General features: G+C 43.2%; 2 protein-coding genes across 10 annotated transcripts; both read right to left on the bottom strand.

The window, feature by feature from the left end:
* Positions 1–86: 86 nt before the first annotated feature.
* LOC137610316 (protein NDRG3-like) lies at positions 87–8,275 on the bottom strand. 5 transcript variants are annotated; one of them, XM_068337916.1, is made up of 16 exons: positions 8,138–8,275; positions 6,818–6,908; positions 6,557–6,589; positions 6,006–6,111; positions 5,780–5,900; positions 5,197–5,259; positions 5,028–5,088; positions 4,620–4,706; positions 4,427–4,483; positions 4,251–4,354; positions 3,660–3,725; positions 3,524–3,575; positions 3,378–3,425; positions 3,237–3,272; positions 2,977–3,028; positions 87–1,299 (listed from the first exon to the last, which is right to left on the bottom strand). In XM_068337916.1, the coding sequence occupies exons 2-16, from the start codon at positions 6,872–6,874 to the stop codon at positions 1,136–1,138; spliced, it is 1,107 nt and encodes a 368-aa protein (XP_068194017.1). In that variant the 5' UTR covers positions 6,875–6,908; positions 8,138–8,275; the 3' UTR covers positions 87–1,135. The 5 variants fall into 5 exon arrangements, with proteins under 5 accessions (XP_068194017.1, XP_068194001.1, XP_068194008.1 ...); XM_068337900.1 differs by having other exon boundaries at positions 8,096–8,231; XM_068337907.1 differs by having other exon boundaries at positions 6,818–6,993; positions 8,138–8,231.
* Positions 8,276–8,673: 398 nt separating this feature from the next.
* On the bottom strand, positions 8,674–16,984 carry LOC137606412 (PHD finger protein 20-like). 5 transcript variants are annotated; one of them, XM_068331666.1, is made up of 18 exons: positions 16,932–16,984; positions 15,694–15,773; positions 15,367–15,538; positions 15,148–15,232; positions 14,867–14,940; positions 14,549–14,780; positions 14,351–14,434; positions 14,063–14,122; positions 13,794–13,977; positions 13,610–13,719; positions 13,414–13,536; positions 13,226–13,330; positions 12,987–13,129; positions 12,788–12,887; positions 11,959–12,154; positions 11,691–11,883; positions 10,582–10,831; positions 8,674–10,401 (listed from the first exon to the last, which is right to left on the bottom strand). In XM_068331666.1, exons 2-18 carry the CDS (start codon positions 15,771–15,773, stop codon positions 10,265–10,267), a joined length of 2,328 nt encoding a protein of 775 aa, XP_068187767.1. In that variant the 5' UTR covers positions 16,932–16,984; the 3' UTR covers positions 8,674–10,264. The 5 variants fall into 5 exon arrangements, with proteins under 5 accessions (XP_068187767.1, XP_068187795.1, XP_068187781.1 ...); XM_068331694.1 differs by having other exon boundaries at positions 8,674–10,065; XM_068331680.1 differs by having other exon boundaries at positions 13,226–13,312.
* Positions 16,985–19,006: the final 2,022 nt, after the last annotated feature.

Here is a 19,006-nt window from a genome sequence, read left to right as displayed (position 1 = left end):
GCAGAACTAGATTATGTTTAGTGGTTTTAAACTGATGATGGGATATATTCCAGGGCCACAAACACTCAAGTCAAATCTTTTTGGATATTAATTTATTATGCTTTATTTCTTTACAAATTGTTTTTACATTAAAAGGTCAGGAAACAACAAACCTCAGTAACAACAGCTATCAATGCTTCAGTCAAAGGTAATAAATATTTATGAAGGTAGAACTACAGTCAGAATATATAGAAGTAGAAACAGATTTGGTTCAGAAAACCCATCAAGAACCTTTAAACTGGCCTTCAGTCCTCCAGTAGGGGGCAGTGTCACCAGGGGAGCCCCTCTGACCTACAGTTCATCCAATCAACAAGCAGAACCAGAACACAAAAAATGTTTACTGCTCGGCGACTATCATCTATTGGTCCCAATCGTTTTTTTATTGATTCCGTTTACACCTGTTCAGAGTCTGGAGATGTCTGAACCACATCTCATCGGACTGAGATCACCACACAGTTCACATGCCAGAACTCCAGGACGAGCATGCAGCAGACGGGGGGCGGGGCGCAAACTTACATCATCCTACTCATATCGATCACTACCAATCACTTGAATGTTCCTGTTCTTAAAATCTACTTTTCTGACTTGAATCTCGACAAGTGTTGGTTTGTATCTTACTCATCTGGTATTCCAAGATCAGAGCACCACAACTGGATGACGAAGAATATTTGGAGAACAAGTATCCTGACACATTTGGTGAAATATTCCTTCTACACCAAGAAAATATTCAAAGAAACCAACTTCAGAATAATCATCACCCTTCAAATCGTAAAACATTAATATTGATAATAATAATAATAATAATAGAGGTGATGAAAGGAAGTGATGGTGTGATCTACAGTAGAAACACAACACAACTGCAAATAGATGCGAACCTGCTGAACATCTATCACCACGGCAACCACATGGCTCTAGATACAAGTACAAATAAGAGCCAGCATTCTAGAGTACAGGAGAGAACGCCAACGTGGCTGCCACCGACGGCGCTCAGCTCTACAGACACTTGAGTGGACTCATGGTGTGATGTCAGACTCCAGATCTTTAGGAATAACATCTCAGGGGAAGTTCTGGAGACAAACAGGAAGGACAGGCGGTCTTACGGCGTCATGACGACGGCGTGCGCCGCTGTGAGCTCGGCACCACTCGCACCCTCTGGCAGTGTGGTGGCGGCACTACGGCTCCGGATGCCCTCCGCTGATCCGACGCTGGAGGCAGAGTGGGTCCTGGATCGAACCAGTCGGGTCATTCCAGCTGTAGGCACTGGGGAGTGGGGGGGGGCACAAACAGGACTGTTAGTGACAGGTGAGCAAACCGGTTTTAGCTGGTTCATGTGTGCAGATTTGAATCTGAGCTGCTGGATTCAAATCCAATGGCGGCGGTTCTGGAGCTCCGTTCACACTGCAGCGCAAGGTAAATCCTTCCTTTATCATATGTCTGACCAGGACTGGAGGAGGAGGAGGAAGTCTGACAAGTCTGATCTGAATGATGATGTCACCATAAACACATGTGACATCAGCCTTTCTTCATTCTTCTAAAACAAGGAACTCACAGCAAGTCACAGTTGGCTGGTGTTGATTCAGATCACCATCCTGATACAGAATTATTCTTCTTTACTGTGAGACAATTATTATCTTTTACCTTCATGGACAAGTTTTGGACACAAATAACCCAGTGACATCATCATCAGATCCAGCACACACCAGAGTCTGATCTGGATCCAGTTCACATTCTCGATCGAATGATCCAGAATGCTTAAATTTATAGATAACAACAATCCAGAATAACGAGGATCAGGCTATCAGGAGACCTTAGCGTGAACCAAAAGCAGATATGGTTCCCTCTGATGCCTCTCATTCAGATCCTGTTATTACGGGATATGAGCAGATCTGAACCTGTGTTTCTGCTGCACGAACGGAGCTCAGGTGTGTCGGTATGCAGAGCGGCCTGATGGCAGCACTCCAGAGATAACCAGTCATCAGCTGATCAGAGCCATGCAGACGCACACACAGACACACATACATAAAGTCAGACTGACAACAGGAAGGAGAAACAAAGAAGGAAATGGAAGTGAGGAAGTGGTTTAAGATTGTGGTTGAAATCCTGATACCTGATTGGCCGCTCAAGTGATTTAATAGAACATGGGGGACTGGACATCAAGAGAACAGGAAGAGAGAGGAAGGGAAGGGAGGGAGGACAGGTGAGTAAGAAAAGGCAACACAACTAATGCATCAGTGTCATTAAACCAGTCATATAGAACTAGCTAAGGTTAGCGTGTCTAACCTGAGGAGACACTTGGTCAAACACTCTCGATAACGTTAGCATGTTGAAACGCTGTCTCACCTGAGGAAACACCTCATCAAATGCTGTAGCGCGTCTTATGAGGCAACAGCTATTCTTATTTAAAACACTGGTCACTGTGTGGAGTTTTGTGTTTGACTCTTTTAGCTCTGCTCTGCTCTCAACCCCTTCCTGAGGGAAACATGGAACACTCCATGAGCAGCGACTGACAGCTGGCTCTAAAGAATCTGTTTCTGATGCCGAGAAAACAGTTTGTAGTGTAGTTTTCATCGTCTAAACTAAAATGAAACACTTGTCAGAGGACGACAAACAGCTTCACGTCAACACAGAGAGACAAAGACTGACAGGCTGCTGGGACAAAGTCAAAGAGACAAATATCCAACCGGAGACAACAGGAGATAAAAGTTTCAGGCAATAATTCATTAATTCACACACAAACATTCATTTTACTCAATACAACATGTCAACCAGATGTCATTGTTGGCACCATCTGATAATTGTTAATTATCCATGATGACAGGAGTGTGTGTGTGTGTGTGTGTGTGTGTGTGTGTGTGTGTGTGTGTGTGTGTGTGTGTGTGTGTGTGTGTGTGTGCGTGTGTGCGTGTGTGCGTGTGTGTGTGTGTGAATAATACTCACTGTAGCCCATCCCTTGCACAAAGTACTTGAAGGCCTCGGCCAGTTTTCCAGGCTGAGAAAGAAACGCTTCAATCAGACGTTGATATTTACACACATTGACACCTCAGGCTAAAGGTGTGTTTACACAACACACCTAAAAATAAACCACATGCAGCTGGCAGCATTTAGTAGCTAGAAGACAATCGACTGACACAAGGACCGTTTGTTGTTGTTGTTGTCGTTGTTGGATGATACCTGAGTAAAACAGACTTCAGACTCACCTGAACCACCTGAGGAAGTCCCCCGCAGTCAGCCATCTAGTGGAGAGACGCACAAAAGCACAAGAGTTAGAGACAGATTCACAAGAAAAGTACACCCAGAGTGGAGAGGAGACAGACAGGTGAGAGGAGACAGACAGGTACCTTGAGCAGGGTAGTGTTCGTAGGGTTCAATCTGGAGTTACACTCGACCTGCAGTACAGAGCAGCATAACACACACACACACACACACTTACAACAACGTGACTTTAGATACTTGCTGTTTCCATGGGAACAAGGCAAACACTCACCACTGCATCAACAGCGGGTGATGTGTCTCCGACCACCAGCAGGGCTGGACACCTGAAACAAACACACACACACACAAACAAACAATCGGTGGGTGTGTCTAACTGTGACACATGTGACTGAGGGAACCAATGGTACCTGAGGGTGGTGACGTTGTTCTCGTTCAAACCAAAAACTGGCCGCTCCATCTGCAGCTCAGGGCGACTGACACACAAACACACAGACGCACAGACACACACACAAACACAGACACAAACAAACAAACACCATTAGAGGATGTGACAACAAACCAGGCTTTGACTGACCATGAAAACCTGCTCTGAGAATCTGGACCACATTGGTCTCTTTATCTGCCTGACAGTTATTCTAGAAAAACTACATTTTATTCATGGTGGTTTTGGAAATTAAAGTTGAACTCCTAACTAAATCAATTTTAGATCCAATCTGCTCTAAGGTCAGTCTGGATCATTATGATTGATTATCTCACAGTTGGGAATTTATTCCTATTACTTTTATTATTCTGGCTCACCAGATCCAGAATAGCACCTGGATCCAGATCAGGCATCATCCACAAATTTAGAATCCTTGACGCTCCTGATCACCACAAAATATCTGGACCATAAATTACATCCACAGAATATTTCATGCATGAACCAACAGCAGTAATGACATGACCTCACTAATGGAGGCAATGACATCACACCTGACCCCCATTGGACAGCGTCCCACCTGTCATAGCTGTTGTAGAAAAGGGCTAAGTTGTCCAGCGGGACATCCTGAGAGATGTGGATCCTGTAGGTCTGGATGATCTCCTTATTCTCTGTCAGCTCGTCCTGAACACAACACAGATGTTAGTGCTGCGTGGGCTCAAAGCGTAGCTTCCTGTCAAAAGTGTGTGTCCTCACGGTGCTGAAGTGGTGCTCCATGATGATGTCCACCAGGTTACTAGTCCAGCCACTCAGCTACAGGGCACAAAATCACACATTAAATATTAGGATTTAAATACAATCACATGTTTTTGTTTCATATCTGAAATATTGTCTTTAAGCTGTTCAAGCTGGTTTTAAAATCAGTCATCCTCTGATGGTGGACTCTTACCTTAGCAGCTGCCCAGCCCATCCAGCCTTTAGCACACGGATCAATATTGATCAGAACTAAACCCTCCACCAGACTGGGCTCATTCAGCTGAAAATGTAGAGCATCATCATCATCATGGTCATCATCATCATAATGACCAGGGAAACACAACTGAGTTGCTGCAGGAAGTCACGCAATTAGACTCTGACTGACTAGAAGCTTGTCTACTGGAGAGAAACAGAAAAATCTGCTCTTAGCATAGACGCTACAGAGAAGATTGAGTTTATAAGGATGTAAAATCTAGTCTAGTCCTTCTTCAGCTGTTTTAAACTTGTTTCCTTCCTCACCTAACAACTAGATAAAAACTGAATCTTTTGGGTTTGGGTGAATTGTTCCTTTTACTCATTAATAGGTAGGAGATAAACTCACTGCCAGTTTGGTGAGGACGTAAGCTCCAGCTCCAACACCGATACCAATGACACTCTTCACCCTGATACACACAAACACATGACACAAACACACACACACGCATTAGTTCAAACCGTCCAACCACCGTATGAACACACTTAGCACGTTTTGCAGAAAGAGGCATCCTTACTGCAGCTGCTTCAGGACAGACGGCAGCATCTCTGCCAGCTCATGCATGGTGGGGTACTGGTACCTGCACACACACACAGATACACATTGTAATGAGCCCCTGTCACACAGTCCCTTCACTGCCTGACAGGAAGGAAGGTTGTCGCAACAGCACCGGATCGGTCCTTACAAGAGGAGCTGAAGAGACAACCTGTTCCTTCTACAACCAATAACCACTAGACAAAGATTTCTTCAAATTTTGGTGGAGAACAGGAGAGTTGGAGCTGCCAACAGTCAGACCAGATCCTACATCGTAAAAGCCCAGTAACAGTACAAACTAATTGGAACTCATGCAGAGTATTCCAATAAAGCTACTGGGCTCATTGGAAAGTTATTATAAAAAACAAAGCCTAATACACGCAAACGCTGCGCTGACATCTAGTGGGAAACTGCTTTTTTTCTTCACATCAATTCATGAGACTTTCTGGCAGTAAAGGGGGATCATGCTAGTAGCTTAGCAAACAACAACAGTTTAGCTGTGGAAACTGTGTGTGTGTAACTAAGTGAAGTGTTGATGCTTCATTTGGTGTGATTGTGTGCGTTACCCTGCGGGGAATATTGGAGCGTTCTCCTGCTGCCCTGGAGCGTCAACATGGAGAACTGAGAAATGCTGAGTCACTTCCTGCATGTCCTCGTAGTTAAACAGGCTGTTAAAACAAGACTTATCTGCACACGCACACACACATACACACACATACACGATTAAGCTTCATTAATGTAACACTGAGCTTCATGTTCTGGATGAGGTCCCACAAAAACGTGCTAACTCACGGTTCAGTCCGAGGTCGTGGTAGGTGAGGATTGTGGGTCGGTTGCCCTTAGCAACCCCCCTCATGGTGACATGCAGCACACCATGGGCCGTCTCCACATCGTGCTCCTGAACAACACAAGTAAACATTATCCTGTAAGCAGCAGTGACGACATCGACAACGACAACAACAACAACAACTTAGTTGAGATCAATATTTACTTTCTTCCAAAGACTCCAAATAATGTTCAAATTTATGCTGCTGCTTCTATTCTGAATCAATAATATGAATCAGCAACATCTCTCTTGACTGATGTAATCCATTATATAAAATAGATTGTGATATAATTATTAATTTTCACTCAACGTTAGAAAATATTCATTTAGAATTCAAAATATGTTTGATCTTTTTCCCAGAAATAAAAAATGATGGCTCAACCACAGTCAGACTAGATGACATGAACGAGGATTCCCTTTCTTAAATCTGAGCAAACACGATTATGTTGCTTCTCTTACGTCCTCCTCTTCAATTCGTCAGACACGGTGCTGGTCTTTGTAAAGGAGCTGAACTCACCTGACAGTCGAAGTCCTGCAGGTTCCTGCCGTTCTGGAAGCAGAGACAGAGTCAGAGGGTGAACCCGGTCTATGCTATCTGCTTTTAGAGAACAGATCCTTTGATGGCTGTTCCAGACAACATTTCATGTTCAACAACAAAACTACTTATTGGTTGGTGTTACTGCAGGCATCTTATAGACATGTGACCTCCTGGGTTACATTTTCTGACTGTTGTTTTAACTCCTGCACATCCAACGCTGTCACCTGTACGTCACCTCACCTGACCGGTCAGGAGCGGCTTGATCTCAGTCAGCTGGACATCATGAAGTTCCTCCATCTTTGCTGTCAATCAACCTGACAGGTGACGCCTTCTGGACAGGGGAGTGTAGACAGGAGCCAATGAGGAACCAGAGGGAGACTGTATTAGCCAATCAGGCGAATTAAATGTCACTCCTCCTGGATTAGGGATGAACATGGGATTACAGTCCACACCTGACTGATGGAGATCAGTGTGGGTCAATCTGTCATCCTTCTAATATGAAAACATTCATCTGATCTTCATCGTGTGGGTTGCTGGGATTAAGGAAGTGAACTTAAAATTCAAGATGTGTGTATAGGTTCTCATTTATCCAGGTCATGACTATCCGAAGTTATTCCGGATTAATACATTAGAATTCAGCATTATTACATTAGAATAAACAGGTTAACCAGACAGTTCAGAGGCGGGCTTCACCCTGGACATATCAACAAGTCACCATAGCCACACCACGTCAATCAAACAACCAGTCACACACATTCTTACCATCCTGGTTTTACAACGACTCCTCTGATACCATCTGATATTGTATATTTACGTTTTTTTGTGTATTTTACTGCTTTATTTGCTGTCAATTGCCCCTTGGGGACAAATGAAGTTTTTTGAATTTGAGCACCTCCAAACACACCCCACTGTTGTGATCAGGCCAGGGTGACTTGAACTGGTCCTCACCTTCTTCAGGTGTTCCACACTGAGTCTGTAGATGTGTGTCACACCACAACACAGTCCCATGTGTTGTTTACATGAAGGCGAGTGCCATCAGGAAGAATACGTCACGATCAGAAACAGCTCATTTCAATGACTGTGATTAGTGGATTATCATTATCGACAGGAATCGATAGCTGATCAATGCTATGTGATCGGAGGTTTGGCTCCATGTTCAACTGATGCTCGTCTATCCTGACGCCCCCCCCCTCCCCTTTCCCACCCCCACAAACAGGCACGCACGCACACACACACACACACACACACGAACACACACACCTCTACCAGGAGCTAACGGTTACCGTTAACGGCACCTGGTTAACAATCCTGGATGCTGACGTTGAAGACAACTCGAGCTTATCACCCGTTGCCATGGGAGACCAGCGAAGGCTCACACACCTGTTACCCCAGGCCTTTACGTTCGGAGCTAACGCGTCACCAATTAGCATTAACACGATAATTAGCTTAATAGCACGACTGATCACCAGCTGCCCAACTAGCTACCCAGCCGTAGCTAGTTAACCGCGTCCCACTCACCGACAGCCGTTAGCACCAGCAGCTATCAGACCAGCCGGTTACCTGGTTGGTGCGTCTTCACCGCCGGAACCCAGATAGTGAAGCGGTCGCGAGGCTCCAGTCGGAACCAACCGCCTGCGGCACGCGGGCGCTCAGGGGCGGAGCTACGTCAACGTAAACAACACAGGTCGCAGGTCGCGCGGGTCGCCTTGGAAAGTTTCCCTTTTCAAGTTTGTGTGGAAAAAAACAAAAATACAAAAAGCTTAAAACGGAAAAAATAGAAATTTTCATTTTAACACTTCAAATTAAATCTACTAATACAGTATTTGCAAAAAACTTATAACAAAAATAAATAAAATCCCAAGCTCACGCACTGCACCTAATGTGTGCACGTGCAAGTCACGTGTCTTAAAAATATACATCTCAGTTTATTCTGACAACTTATTATAAAGCAAAGGATTTGTATGTGGTAATATATGTCCTTAACATTCAGGAAACACTAAAGTTCGATAGGTATCCGTTCAATGTCTTCTGAGGTGTGTGTGTGTGTGTGGGGGGGGGGGGGGTAGGAGGTAGGATTCACACACCAAAACCATCCGTTTTATTTCAATTTTATATAGAGAAAACATTTTTCAATTCATGCATTCACCAACAAAGTATGAGCATAAAAAAAACAAAATGTTGATGTTTGCTTTCAGGCCAGCCCTGAACTCAAAACATGATCACATGACCAAAGGATGTGAAGTTTTTCATGTACAAGTCTCTGTGAGCATCATTAAAGCTGAAAGCAAACCCTGCAGGAACAAACCCTCCAGCCAGCCAACCATAAGCCATCTCTATCAAACTATATCTTCAGCTGTATACATTTATTTTCTTATACAAGTGTATAAAACATGAACATATATATATATTTTAAATCTTTACACACAGGAAAGTGTTGTTCATTTGAGTAACTTAACCATACTAGGAGGACTCTGTAATGAAGTATTTTTACATACACAACTAGCAGTATTTCAAAATACTGTCCCAAAGACCACATAAAAACCTTCAGGCTCAATACTGTTTAACAGGGCCGACTGAGTGCTGCTCATTAAAGTAAGAAAGAACTGAAATAAAGTAGAATCCACCTCTAACCAGGGAAAAAGTAGAGGAAACTGAGCTCATTCATGAAACTTAAACTGAAAAGTATTGTTTTAAACTACTGCTCTTCTCCAGGTGTTTTTTTTTTTAAACTAGTCTCATCTTCTTTGGGGATTTTAAATTAGTCTTATTCTTCAGGGGTTTTTATCAGAGAGTTTCTGTTTAACTGAGAAGCTCCACGTTTGGTTGGTTAAACACACTCATATCAGCAGAGTGAGTGGATACTGACTTGTATGTGTTGGTTGTGTTAGTTTGTGTGAACGTCTGTACTTTCTCAGGAAAACGCTAAATAAAGCCAGGTCAGATACCTGCTGAACTCCCAGCCATCATGATTAAAACACTGAAACTGGAGCCAATTTAGAAAATACATCTGAAAATTTGTCGTCACATTAGCAACTGAGCTATCTAACTTGTAAAAAGTAAAACAAGCTATTTCAGCTGGCTAGGTTTTTTTATATACTTATTTACTGAATGGACTGAGGACCAATCTTGAGAAAAAAAACACTGAAAATAACGCGCTAATCATTCTGCTGTGACTTTAAAACCTTCAGTATGTTAATTCAAGAAAAAAATAACTACAGTTGTGTACTAATTGGAGCACAAGTACACAATCTCTACAGGAGAAGTTTGTAACGTATAAAAGCATCACTTGGGGAGATCGTCATATATCCATCCTTTCAGTCAGTCAGTCTAAACTGAGCTGTCTGCTGCTGATGACATCACAGTCAGCTGTTCACAAACTAGTTAAGCAGACAAATGTCGTGACGACAGCAGTTCATTGAAACCCACAGAACCGCATCAACATTCAAAGCTGTGGCTGAAGGGGGACGGTCCTGGAAATGCAACGGTACCTGAAAGAAAAACGTTCAGTTTGTTAGCGACATTGTCGTCCATGCCCTGCAGTGCACCTTTAATCCAGCAGGAGGAGGCGCTCTACGACAAACTATAGCTTCCTCTCCACACTCAGTGTGGCACATCTGTCGTTGTTCCCCAGCATCAGTCTGGTTTGGCAAGCAGGGTCAAAGGTTAGAGTTTATGGAGAGAGAAGAGTCAGCGCCAGATGGACAAACGTCTCACAGTACACAGGTCCTGCAGCAGCCGCCTGATTCGCTGTTTAAGCTGCGGGAGGCGGGACAAAGGATCAGGAGGCTCGAGCTCACCCGAGTGATCCAACCAGGACTCTAAGACTGGACAGAAGGAGAGACGGCCTGTTTAATCGGTTGCAATCTGCTGCCGTACCACCAGGTGTCGCTCATTTCTAACTTCTGTAAAAATCCATGTGCGTATTTCTACGACGACAACCTCACAGTTGAACAGTAAAACGTTGTTGTGTGTGTTTATCCGTACGTGTGTGTGCATGTGTTTACCATCTAGCTCCTTCTCAATCAGGTCCATCCTGGTGCTGATCTGATGGTGCAGGGACTCGATGTGGTCCAGCAGGTTCAGCTGGCACTCCACCTCAGACGCTGAATGAAGCTCCTGAGTCTCAGTCAAAGTGTGTGTGCACTCGCCACCATCTGTGTGTGTGTGGTTCTCTTTCTTTATGCAGGGTGTGTGCGTCTCCATGAGTCTGCATGTAGTTTCATCAGCTTGCGTCAAGCCTTCAGGTTGTACTTCCTACAGACAGACAAAACCACCATCAACCTGTTGGTGAACTGGGATGATGGAATTTGGGTCTGATGGGGGCGTTAATGAAGAGGGAGCAGGAGGAGGAGGTGAAATCATGAGAAAAGCCACAGTGAGATACGTTTATCGTCCCGGAGGTGCTGTCCAAACACACCCGCAGGTAAAAATAGCTCAAAAAGACTCAAACTGGTTTTAGTGGTCTCATAGCAACAACAGAAGCCTCAACTAGCAGCTTCTGAGTCAGGCTGTGGTTTGTACCCCCACATATATCGACTTCCACCATGCGCCCATGAGGACAAACCACACACATCTTCTGTCTAATGTTTAGAAAGTAATCATTTGTTTGATTCAGCTAAAGTGTGTGTGTATGTGTGTGTGCTTGATTTGACTGGTCGATCATTGTAGAGGCATAGGTTGCTAACCCTAACCCAATCACCATGGTAACAACTACTGCACACCTGAGGTGTGATGGAGGTAATGCTAAGTTTCAAAATAAAAGCTCATGCTTCCATTAATGGTAACTTTGGAGGCCACGCCCCCTGAGTTGACACACACCTGATCGGAGAGAAGTACAAATTCTGTGGTCGAGTGTTTGTCTGTGACAAACACATGGAATGTTTATCATTCAATCACCAAAGAAAGATTGTGGTTGCTATAGTGTCTTTGTGTGGGTAAAAGGTGTAACATCAGAGGTGATCTGTGACCCCATCGCCCAGGATGGATGTTAAATCCAGGTCTAAATGGGTTCTTTTATTGTTTGCTTTTCTATTATTTGTTCATCTAAAATCATGAAACAATCCTGGAAGAAATAACTTGAGAATATAAAACACGATGTTTGTGATGTTTTTACCGTCTGCTCTTCCTTCATTCCACTCTTTACTTCCTCTTCTGATTTTTCCCATGATGCTCCAGGTTTCTGGTAGCAGTGCTCGCTGCTGACATAACAAAGAGGAGATTCTCCCCTCGGGCACGATGTCAATCTGGGGTCCTCCTCTTGTCTCCATGGCAACCTCCATAGCTGAAGATCGGGGTGGGACGGAGAGCTGTGCGTATGGATGGACAGACAGACTAAAAACATGTTTCTTGACAGGAAGAGTCGCTGGGGAAACTGGACTCACTGTAAGAGGCTGATCTGGAGCTGCAGCCCACCCAGGACTTGACTGAGGCCGTGGATGTGGGCAAGCAGACGGTTGGTGTGGGAGATTTTGGAGGAGTTGATCTCCGAGTAATTCTCCTTCACACATGACAGGCCGAACATGTGACCAGATATCAGCAAATCAGGTTCTGACAAGTAACGTTGAGCCCGCCTCCAGCCTGAAGAAGAAACAAATAACGTGAATGTTGATTCGACAGGTGGAGGACTGAATGGATGATTTGAATGTGTTCATGTGGAAACATCTGCTAACATGCTTGTTCCAGATTTGTGTTTCTGAGGATGACTTGCACAATGAGACAACTTAAAAACTATTAATTATACAGTGACCCCTTACACACAAAAAAAGGGTTTAAACAATGAATATTCTTCATCAGTTTATTTGAATTAAAAGTTTCAATTTAGTAAATAAATAAAGTGATGAAGCTGTAGTGGTTTATATCACATCAGTGACAATGAACTGCGTTACAACGTGATTCAGTTGTCTGGTTGTTTGGATTTAACTGTCTTTAGAATCAACTGTTTGACATTTTGTTGATCCAGATCAGGATCAGAGTCAGGAATCAGGATGATTCTACTTGATTTTTGGGGTGGACGTTCAGTGACTACTTTCTCAATTCTCGCAACTGTGTGTTTCAGTACTACAAACTGCTGAGTCAACTCAAATTTCACACAAAGTCGTACAGTGAAAACGGCAACCGTGGGAACTCTAATGTGAACCAGAACTTCAGTTTAAATCTAAGTATTTATAAAACATCCGCTGGGGAAAAGCTGCATGCGGTCTCACATCCTACCTGCAGTGTGCCTGCAGCAGTAGCAGATGTAGTTGATGGGGACATTGTCTTCGTACAGACCCATACACGTCCCGTGTTGCCAACACAAACACGACTCACACTGAAACACAGACAACACAGGTAAACACATTGTCAAACAGGCGGGAGCGATGGTCGACAGTTACTGCTCTGCTGATGAACGGCTGTGGGTGTGTCTCACCTGGATCATGAAGTCATTCTCCTCGTCCACTTCGCACACACACCTCACCACCTCACAATCCTCTGCGTCCATGGCGACAGGCCAAGAGGATGTGTCCTCGCCGCTCTCTGCTGTCAGCGTCGACCAGTCGCTGCCGTCGTCCACTGAGAGAGGAACGAGGATCAGAGTTCTTCATGTCAGTGTTTTCACATCACTAGGAAAACAGAGTGCGTGTGTGAGTGTTTGTGTGTGTCCCCCACCTTGTGTGAGCGTGCTGTGATGCTCAGTGGACAGCTTCAAGGTGATCGGAGGTTGGTCTGGGTTCTCGTCATCACTGCTCCCAAATCCTGACACAAAGAACGTAACTGTACAAATAAGACGTTTGGAGCCGACACAGATGAAGAATCATTGCGAGTTTTCCAGCCCTCAGTTGGACTAAAAGTCTCACCTGACTGACTTTTCTTCTTCTTCTTCTTCTTTTTCTTCTTCTTTAGTTTGACTCTCAGGAAATTCTTCCTGTCCCTTCGGTCGGGTCCTCCCGTCTTCTCCCCTCCATCTTTCTTCAATCCTTCTTACAGACGGGTGAAAAATATTCTGTTAATATGTGGATGACTCACACACATGTTCACATGCAGCTGTACTACCTGCTCCCATGGTGCTGTGCGCTGTGTCGTCCAGGTGATAGGCGTCGCTCAGCTCCTCATTTTTCACATCTGCCATGAAGTCGCTGCCTTTAGAAGATGAGCGCTTCCTCCTGCAGAAGGCACAGTAAAACAAAATGCAACTTTCCTCTCGTGAGGTGTTGTGGAATCAGATCTGTCATCCTACCTGTGAGGCTGCGGCTCGTCACCGTCACCTTGCTGCTGGTCAGAGTGGTAGTATTTGATGTGGTAATGCAGCAGACTGGCCTTCCTGAACGACTTGGTGCAGCCGGCAGCGGGACACTTGAAAGGATTGTGGTCCAACTCGATGGAGAGGATGGGAGGAGGCTGGTTCTTTATCACTCTGTACACTGAGAGGAGAGTGCAGTGAGATACAGCGTTGAAGGTGAAGCAAGACTGGAGTGTGTGTGCAGCATCAGGTGTGTGAGCTCCTACAGGGTTCTCTGCTGAACTTGTGAGTGGTAGGCAGGTGGGCCTGACGCTCCAACAGAATATCTGAGATGAAGACAAGAACAAAGACGGAAACAACACATCAGATACAGCATGTTGCTATAGCAACACTGTTGTCTTTTGATATTTCGTAGCGTTAAAAAGGTTGGGGACAACTGTAATAGAGGGGTTGTTGTTGTTGTTGTTTTTGTTAATTCTCAGCTGCAAAATCTGATCGGTTGAAATGAGGCTTTTGGTTCAGGACAACAAAATGCTGAGTGTTTTTAATATTACCTCTGTCAACATGGGCGGAGTTAGGCAGGACTGACTGGGTGGAGTCAGCAGGGATTGGCTCATCCAGAGCAATGCTGCTTTGATCTGGAACAGGAATGATTCATTAGCATTAGCAAGGCAGACCAAAGCCGTATGAGGATGCTGACCCTACCCACAATGCTTTTCAACTTAGCTAAGTGGTCACTGTAGAGTTCTTACTGTCATCAGGTTTCCTCTTTGCAGATGGGCTGGAAGATGAAGGTTTGGCCTTCCTCTTCCTCTCCTCTTCCCCATCCCCTTCCTCAGCTACTTCCTTGTCTTCCAACGTCACATCCTTCTCCATTTCCTCATCCTTCTCAACCTTGGCCTCTCCTTCGTCACCATTCTCCTCCTCGCTTTCCCCTTCCTCCCATCCTTCACTCCCAACTGCACTCTTCTCCCTCCCGGACTTCTGCAGACGAATGATAACATTTAACATCTATAAGAGCTCTGATTGGCCAGGTAGGTGAGAACCAATGGGAGGGCAGCAGTTCTTACCTCTCTGAACGGTTTCACCTTGGTGGGCTTCACTGTTCGAACAACGCCGTCAAAGAAACGCACTGTGTAGGAGTCTGACAGACAGACACACACACACGCACACACCCAGGCTTAGTGAACGCTGTTTTTCCTTTTGGGCTGTAACACGATTTATTATTTTTATTGATATTTGAGGATGTGTGACATCTAATTTCATATTGCATTCCATTTTGGAAAAAGGTAAATAAAAGTGAGAATGGCCAGTCAAAGGCTCCTACAGAAATGAAAAAAGGGATCCTCACCGTCTCTGTTGACGCTGAGGATTTTGGCTGGATAGAAACGGCAGTCCGTCCAACAGGCCAGAACCTTCGTACCAGACACAAAACCCTTGGACAAAAAGACAGAGCTAAAACTTAAGTCCACCACAAGAACCTCATCTAATTAAACAAAGGTTGTCCTGCCTGGATGCTAACGTCTAACAAATTGTTACCAGTCTGTCAGTCAATCACATTCAGTCGTACCGGTTGTGAAGATGGAGGATTGCGTCCCTGCCTCCTCAAACTGACCCTCTCCAGCGGCCGCAAGTACGGCGAGCTCCAATGGAACCATTCGTCATGGCGACGGCTCCACTGCCGGTAGTGGATCAGGACGCGCTCTTTGTCATAGTCGATTTTCTCGATTGTCGCTGCATACCTGACAGGGTGAGGACATTTTGCAGGCTTACATTTAAATTCATCACACACAGATATATGAACAAAAACATAATCAAAATAAAGAGATGGCATATCAGTATGCGTGCATATATAAAGTATGTGTGAGTGTGTGCATGTGTCTGTGTGAGGACAGACCAGCTCTTATGGCAGTCTCGGGCTTCCAGCTGAGCTCCAACCTCAAAGATGATTCCTGACCTTTCTGGAGGAGTCTTCATCTGTTGGAAAAATATTCCACTGGTATAAACATCATTGTAGGTTTCTATCTTTCTGCAGTAAAATCTCATGCTAACATACTATAGACTCTGTTATTATTCTCGTTTGGTTTCATTGACTGCGATCTATAATGTATTGTTATATCATGACACTATTATAACAGAATGTTTTTATTAATACTTCGTTTTCCATCACGCATTGTTCTAATTTGGAAATCTACTCAACTTCACAATTATGAAACCTGCATGATTAGAGGTGCCAAACATATAAGTTATATATATATATTTTTTTTATGTATATATATATATTTTAAGTTATGCACGTATTTCTGAAATAAAATACATATTTTATCATCTTGATATGATAAAATCTACATGTTGTTGAAAATACAGAACTAAGGGTCAAGATGTTTCCGTGAGTCCAAAGGCTCCACCAGACGCTCGTCTTTTACGTGATGACAGAGGAGATAACGTCACGTCATGTCACGTCACGTCGCAGTCGTAGCCACTGCAGCGAAAGTTCTTGGTTTAACGTTCCACAAATTTGCTAAGTAACGCAGACTGAGATTGAAACTGTTAATATCACAACCAAAACGCGTCTCGTCAATAAAGGAAACTCTGGATCTTTTTTTTTTTTTTTTTTTTTACAATCCATCAGCTTCCTTTATGAGTGACGCTGATTGGTCGACAAGGGACTCACGGTGTCTAATCGGGAGTGTTCATTGGTTGTCTGTACTGTCGATCGAACAATAATCCCACCCCTCGGTGGTCACCAAGATATTTGACAGTGGCTAAAAAGCTAATGCTATCTTAATGTTAGCTTCAAACAGCAACAAAAATGACTAAGAAAACACGAAAAAGACTTGAAAACGAGTTCTTTGTTAATCAAAACTGTGGCAGAAACAACCACCGCTAGTTTAAAGTTGTTCATAAAGCTCCACCAGTTTAAATTAGTTGTTCTCTCCAATGACTGTATAAATAAGCTAACACGGCTAACTCCTCCGAGCTCAGGCGGAGTCAGTGACAGCTGCGAAAGGATTAAAGTTTTATGCAGGCAAAGTAACTGCAATGGACGGAGAATCCTTCGAGAATCAGACTCCGCTTTTCAAAGGTAATTCTGACAGTTAAATGTGGAAATGAGTAGCAGAAAAGGTCTTTTACCTCTCGCGCTACTTCAGATCTGCACTCTTCATACTGCGATAGCCACAGAGCGCATGCGCGGACGGACTCAGCTGGTTTGTGTTTATCTCGGTTCTGATAGGAGGGCTGCTGTCTCTCCTCCATGTCGTTTGTACACGTCAGTGCTTCCATTGAAAGTCAGTCGTTTGTATTGTAAATTTATTCCAGTTTCTAAATATTATCTGTCAGGATTATAAGTCGGACTGCAGTTCATAACAATAATAAATAGATGAATAGATGGATAGATAGACAGACAGACAGACTTTATTTATTTATTTATTTATTTATTTGTTTGTTTGTTTGTTTGTTTGTTTGTTTATTTATTTATTTATCCCAAACTGGGAAATTTAGGAATACAGTACAAATACAGTAGATATTTTTCCTGACTATCAAATGTCTAATGATCCAACCCTTATTGACCAACATCAATAGTTCTCGGTGGAGATCCTCCATTTGCTATAACCTGCCGTAAACCTAATTTGAACCAGGTTCAAAAGGTTCTGGCAGTATTCCCAAGAAATTCTAGCCCATCCCTCATGGACACAGGACTCCATCTCTGGAATATTCCTGGCTTACCTGTCCTCTTGAAATCCAAGCATATCCAGGATATTTAGAAACAACATTTGGTGGACCATGATTTTTTTTAAAAATCATGAAAAGCCTCTAACCCTAACAGTCAAATTTGATTCAAACGGTCATGCCCACTTTTGCCAAAAATCAATCTCAAGTGACCTTTGGTTAATGCAAAAATATTTGATGCACATTCATAACTTGGTTAATAGACATCCTGCGTTCCATTCCTCCGTGATTGTACCTGTAGATAGTGGAGGTCTTGCCCTGCATCTGCATGTACCTTACTGTTTGAGTTCATACATGCCGTCAACTTACTTACTTTTACATTTTAGAAAGAAAAAATTCACAAAGGCACGTGAACACACCTTTGAGTTCTTGCAAAAAGTGATAATGGAGCTTGATCCAAGTAGGATGATTGACAAAGCATGAGGACTGAAGACAAAGCAATGTTTCCTGAATAAAGGGTGACTCTGTTGAGACAAAATGAGGTAATTACAGGAAACTTTAGAAGTGCTAAAGAGTTCAGTAACTTCAGTTCAGTCTGCAGACTCTCCTTGATCATTAACAGAATATTGCCATGTTGAAAAACTGTGAATTTAGATATGATAAATTTTGTTTTCTTAATGGGGTTTTATTATGAAAAAAATTTTTTTCAGGTCTCTGCATGTACATAGTGATCCTCCCTAACCTTACCAACTCCTACCTAGAATAAGGAAAAGAAATGCTGCCTGCATCAATAAATATTTGGAATCTTTTGGATTTTTTGGCTAGACGGCATCAAAACAATCCGTTTGGCCTTGTGAGAGACAAAGGGTGGAGAGAGGATATGCAAACATTCACACACACAGACATACGCACGCACCCACACACACACATACACACATTTTTATTTTATTCACAGTTGTTTATGATTATGAGTAAAGTGCTATATTGATACATACTTTATTGATCCTAATGTGGGGATCTCTCTGTTAACATCCCATGTTTCACTGAAGTACATTAGACTACGTTAGCTTAGCTCCCAGGTGTTGTTATCCAGCGATCTCTCATTTTTTGTGATGATTTTCGGCAAACACAGTTTAATTACCTCCTGTCTGTAATCATCTGTTGTCATCTCCACTGATTTCTGTCCCATTTGCCAACACTATGTGTTTTTCTACACAAATTTCTATTTGTATAAATTTGAACAAGTTGAAGCAAGTAAGTTTACATTTTCATGGCATTTGTTTCTTTATTGAACAGGGATCATTTGCAAAAAAATACATGAAGACTCATGTTAATTAGAAACATTGAATTTCTGATGATTAACATTGTAATATTGCTTTGTTTAAATTTATAACATCAAGGTCATGTTGAATTGAAAAAAAATTGAATCAAAATTGAAAAATGAACATGTTACATTGGAGGGAAAAAAATCTATATCAAAATTGCATTTGTTCCGGCCTAAGTAAGTTAGTACGCTTGTAGCAATAAAATTGCAGGCT

Source organism: Antennarius striatus, chromosome 2, assembly GCF_040054535.1.
Source record: "Antennarius striatus isolate MH-2024 chromosome 2, ASM4005453v1, whole genome shotgun sequence".
NCBI lineage: Eukaryota > Metazoa > Chordata > Actinopteri > Lophiiformes > Antennariidae > Antennarius > Antennarius striatus.
Note: the sequence above shows the minus strand (reverse complement) of the source record. Positions and strands in the feature narration are given on the sequence as shown.

Excerpts from the sequence above, each read along its gene's own strand:
- LOC137610316 (XM_068337916.1), bottom strand. The coding sequence starts at position 6,874 with ATGGAGGAACTTCATGATGTCCAGCTGACTGAGATCAAGCCGCTCCTG. Across the intron at positions 6,590-6,817 it reads AGCCGCTCCTGACCGGTCAG|AACGGCAGGAACCTGCAGGA; the intron begins GTGAGGTGACGT and ends CTCTGCTTCCAG. Across the intron at positions 1,300-2,976 it reads TGTGCAAGGGATGGGCTACA|TGCCTACAGCTGGAATGACC; the intron begins GTGAGTATTATT and ends CCCACTCCCCAG.
- LOC137606412 (XM_068331666.1), bottom strand. The coding sequence starts at position 15,773 with ATGAAGACTCCTCCAGAAAGGTCAGGAATCATCTTTGAGGTTGGAGCT. Across the intron at positions 15,539-15,693 it reads CGAGACTGCCATAAGAGCTG|GTATGCAGCGACAATCGAGA; the intron begins GTCTGTCCTCAC and ends TCACCCTGTCAG. Across the intron at positions 14,435-14,548 it reads AAAGAGGAAACCTGATGACA|ATCAAAGCAGCATTGCTCTG; the intron begins GTAAGAACTCTA and ends TTCCTGTTCCAG.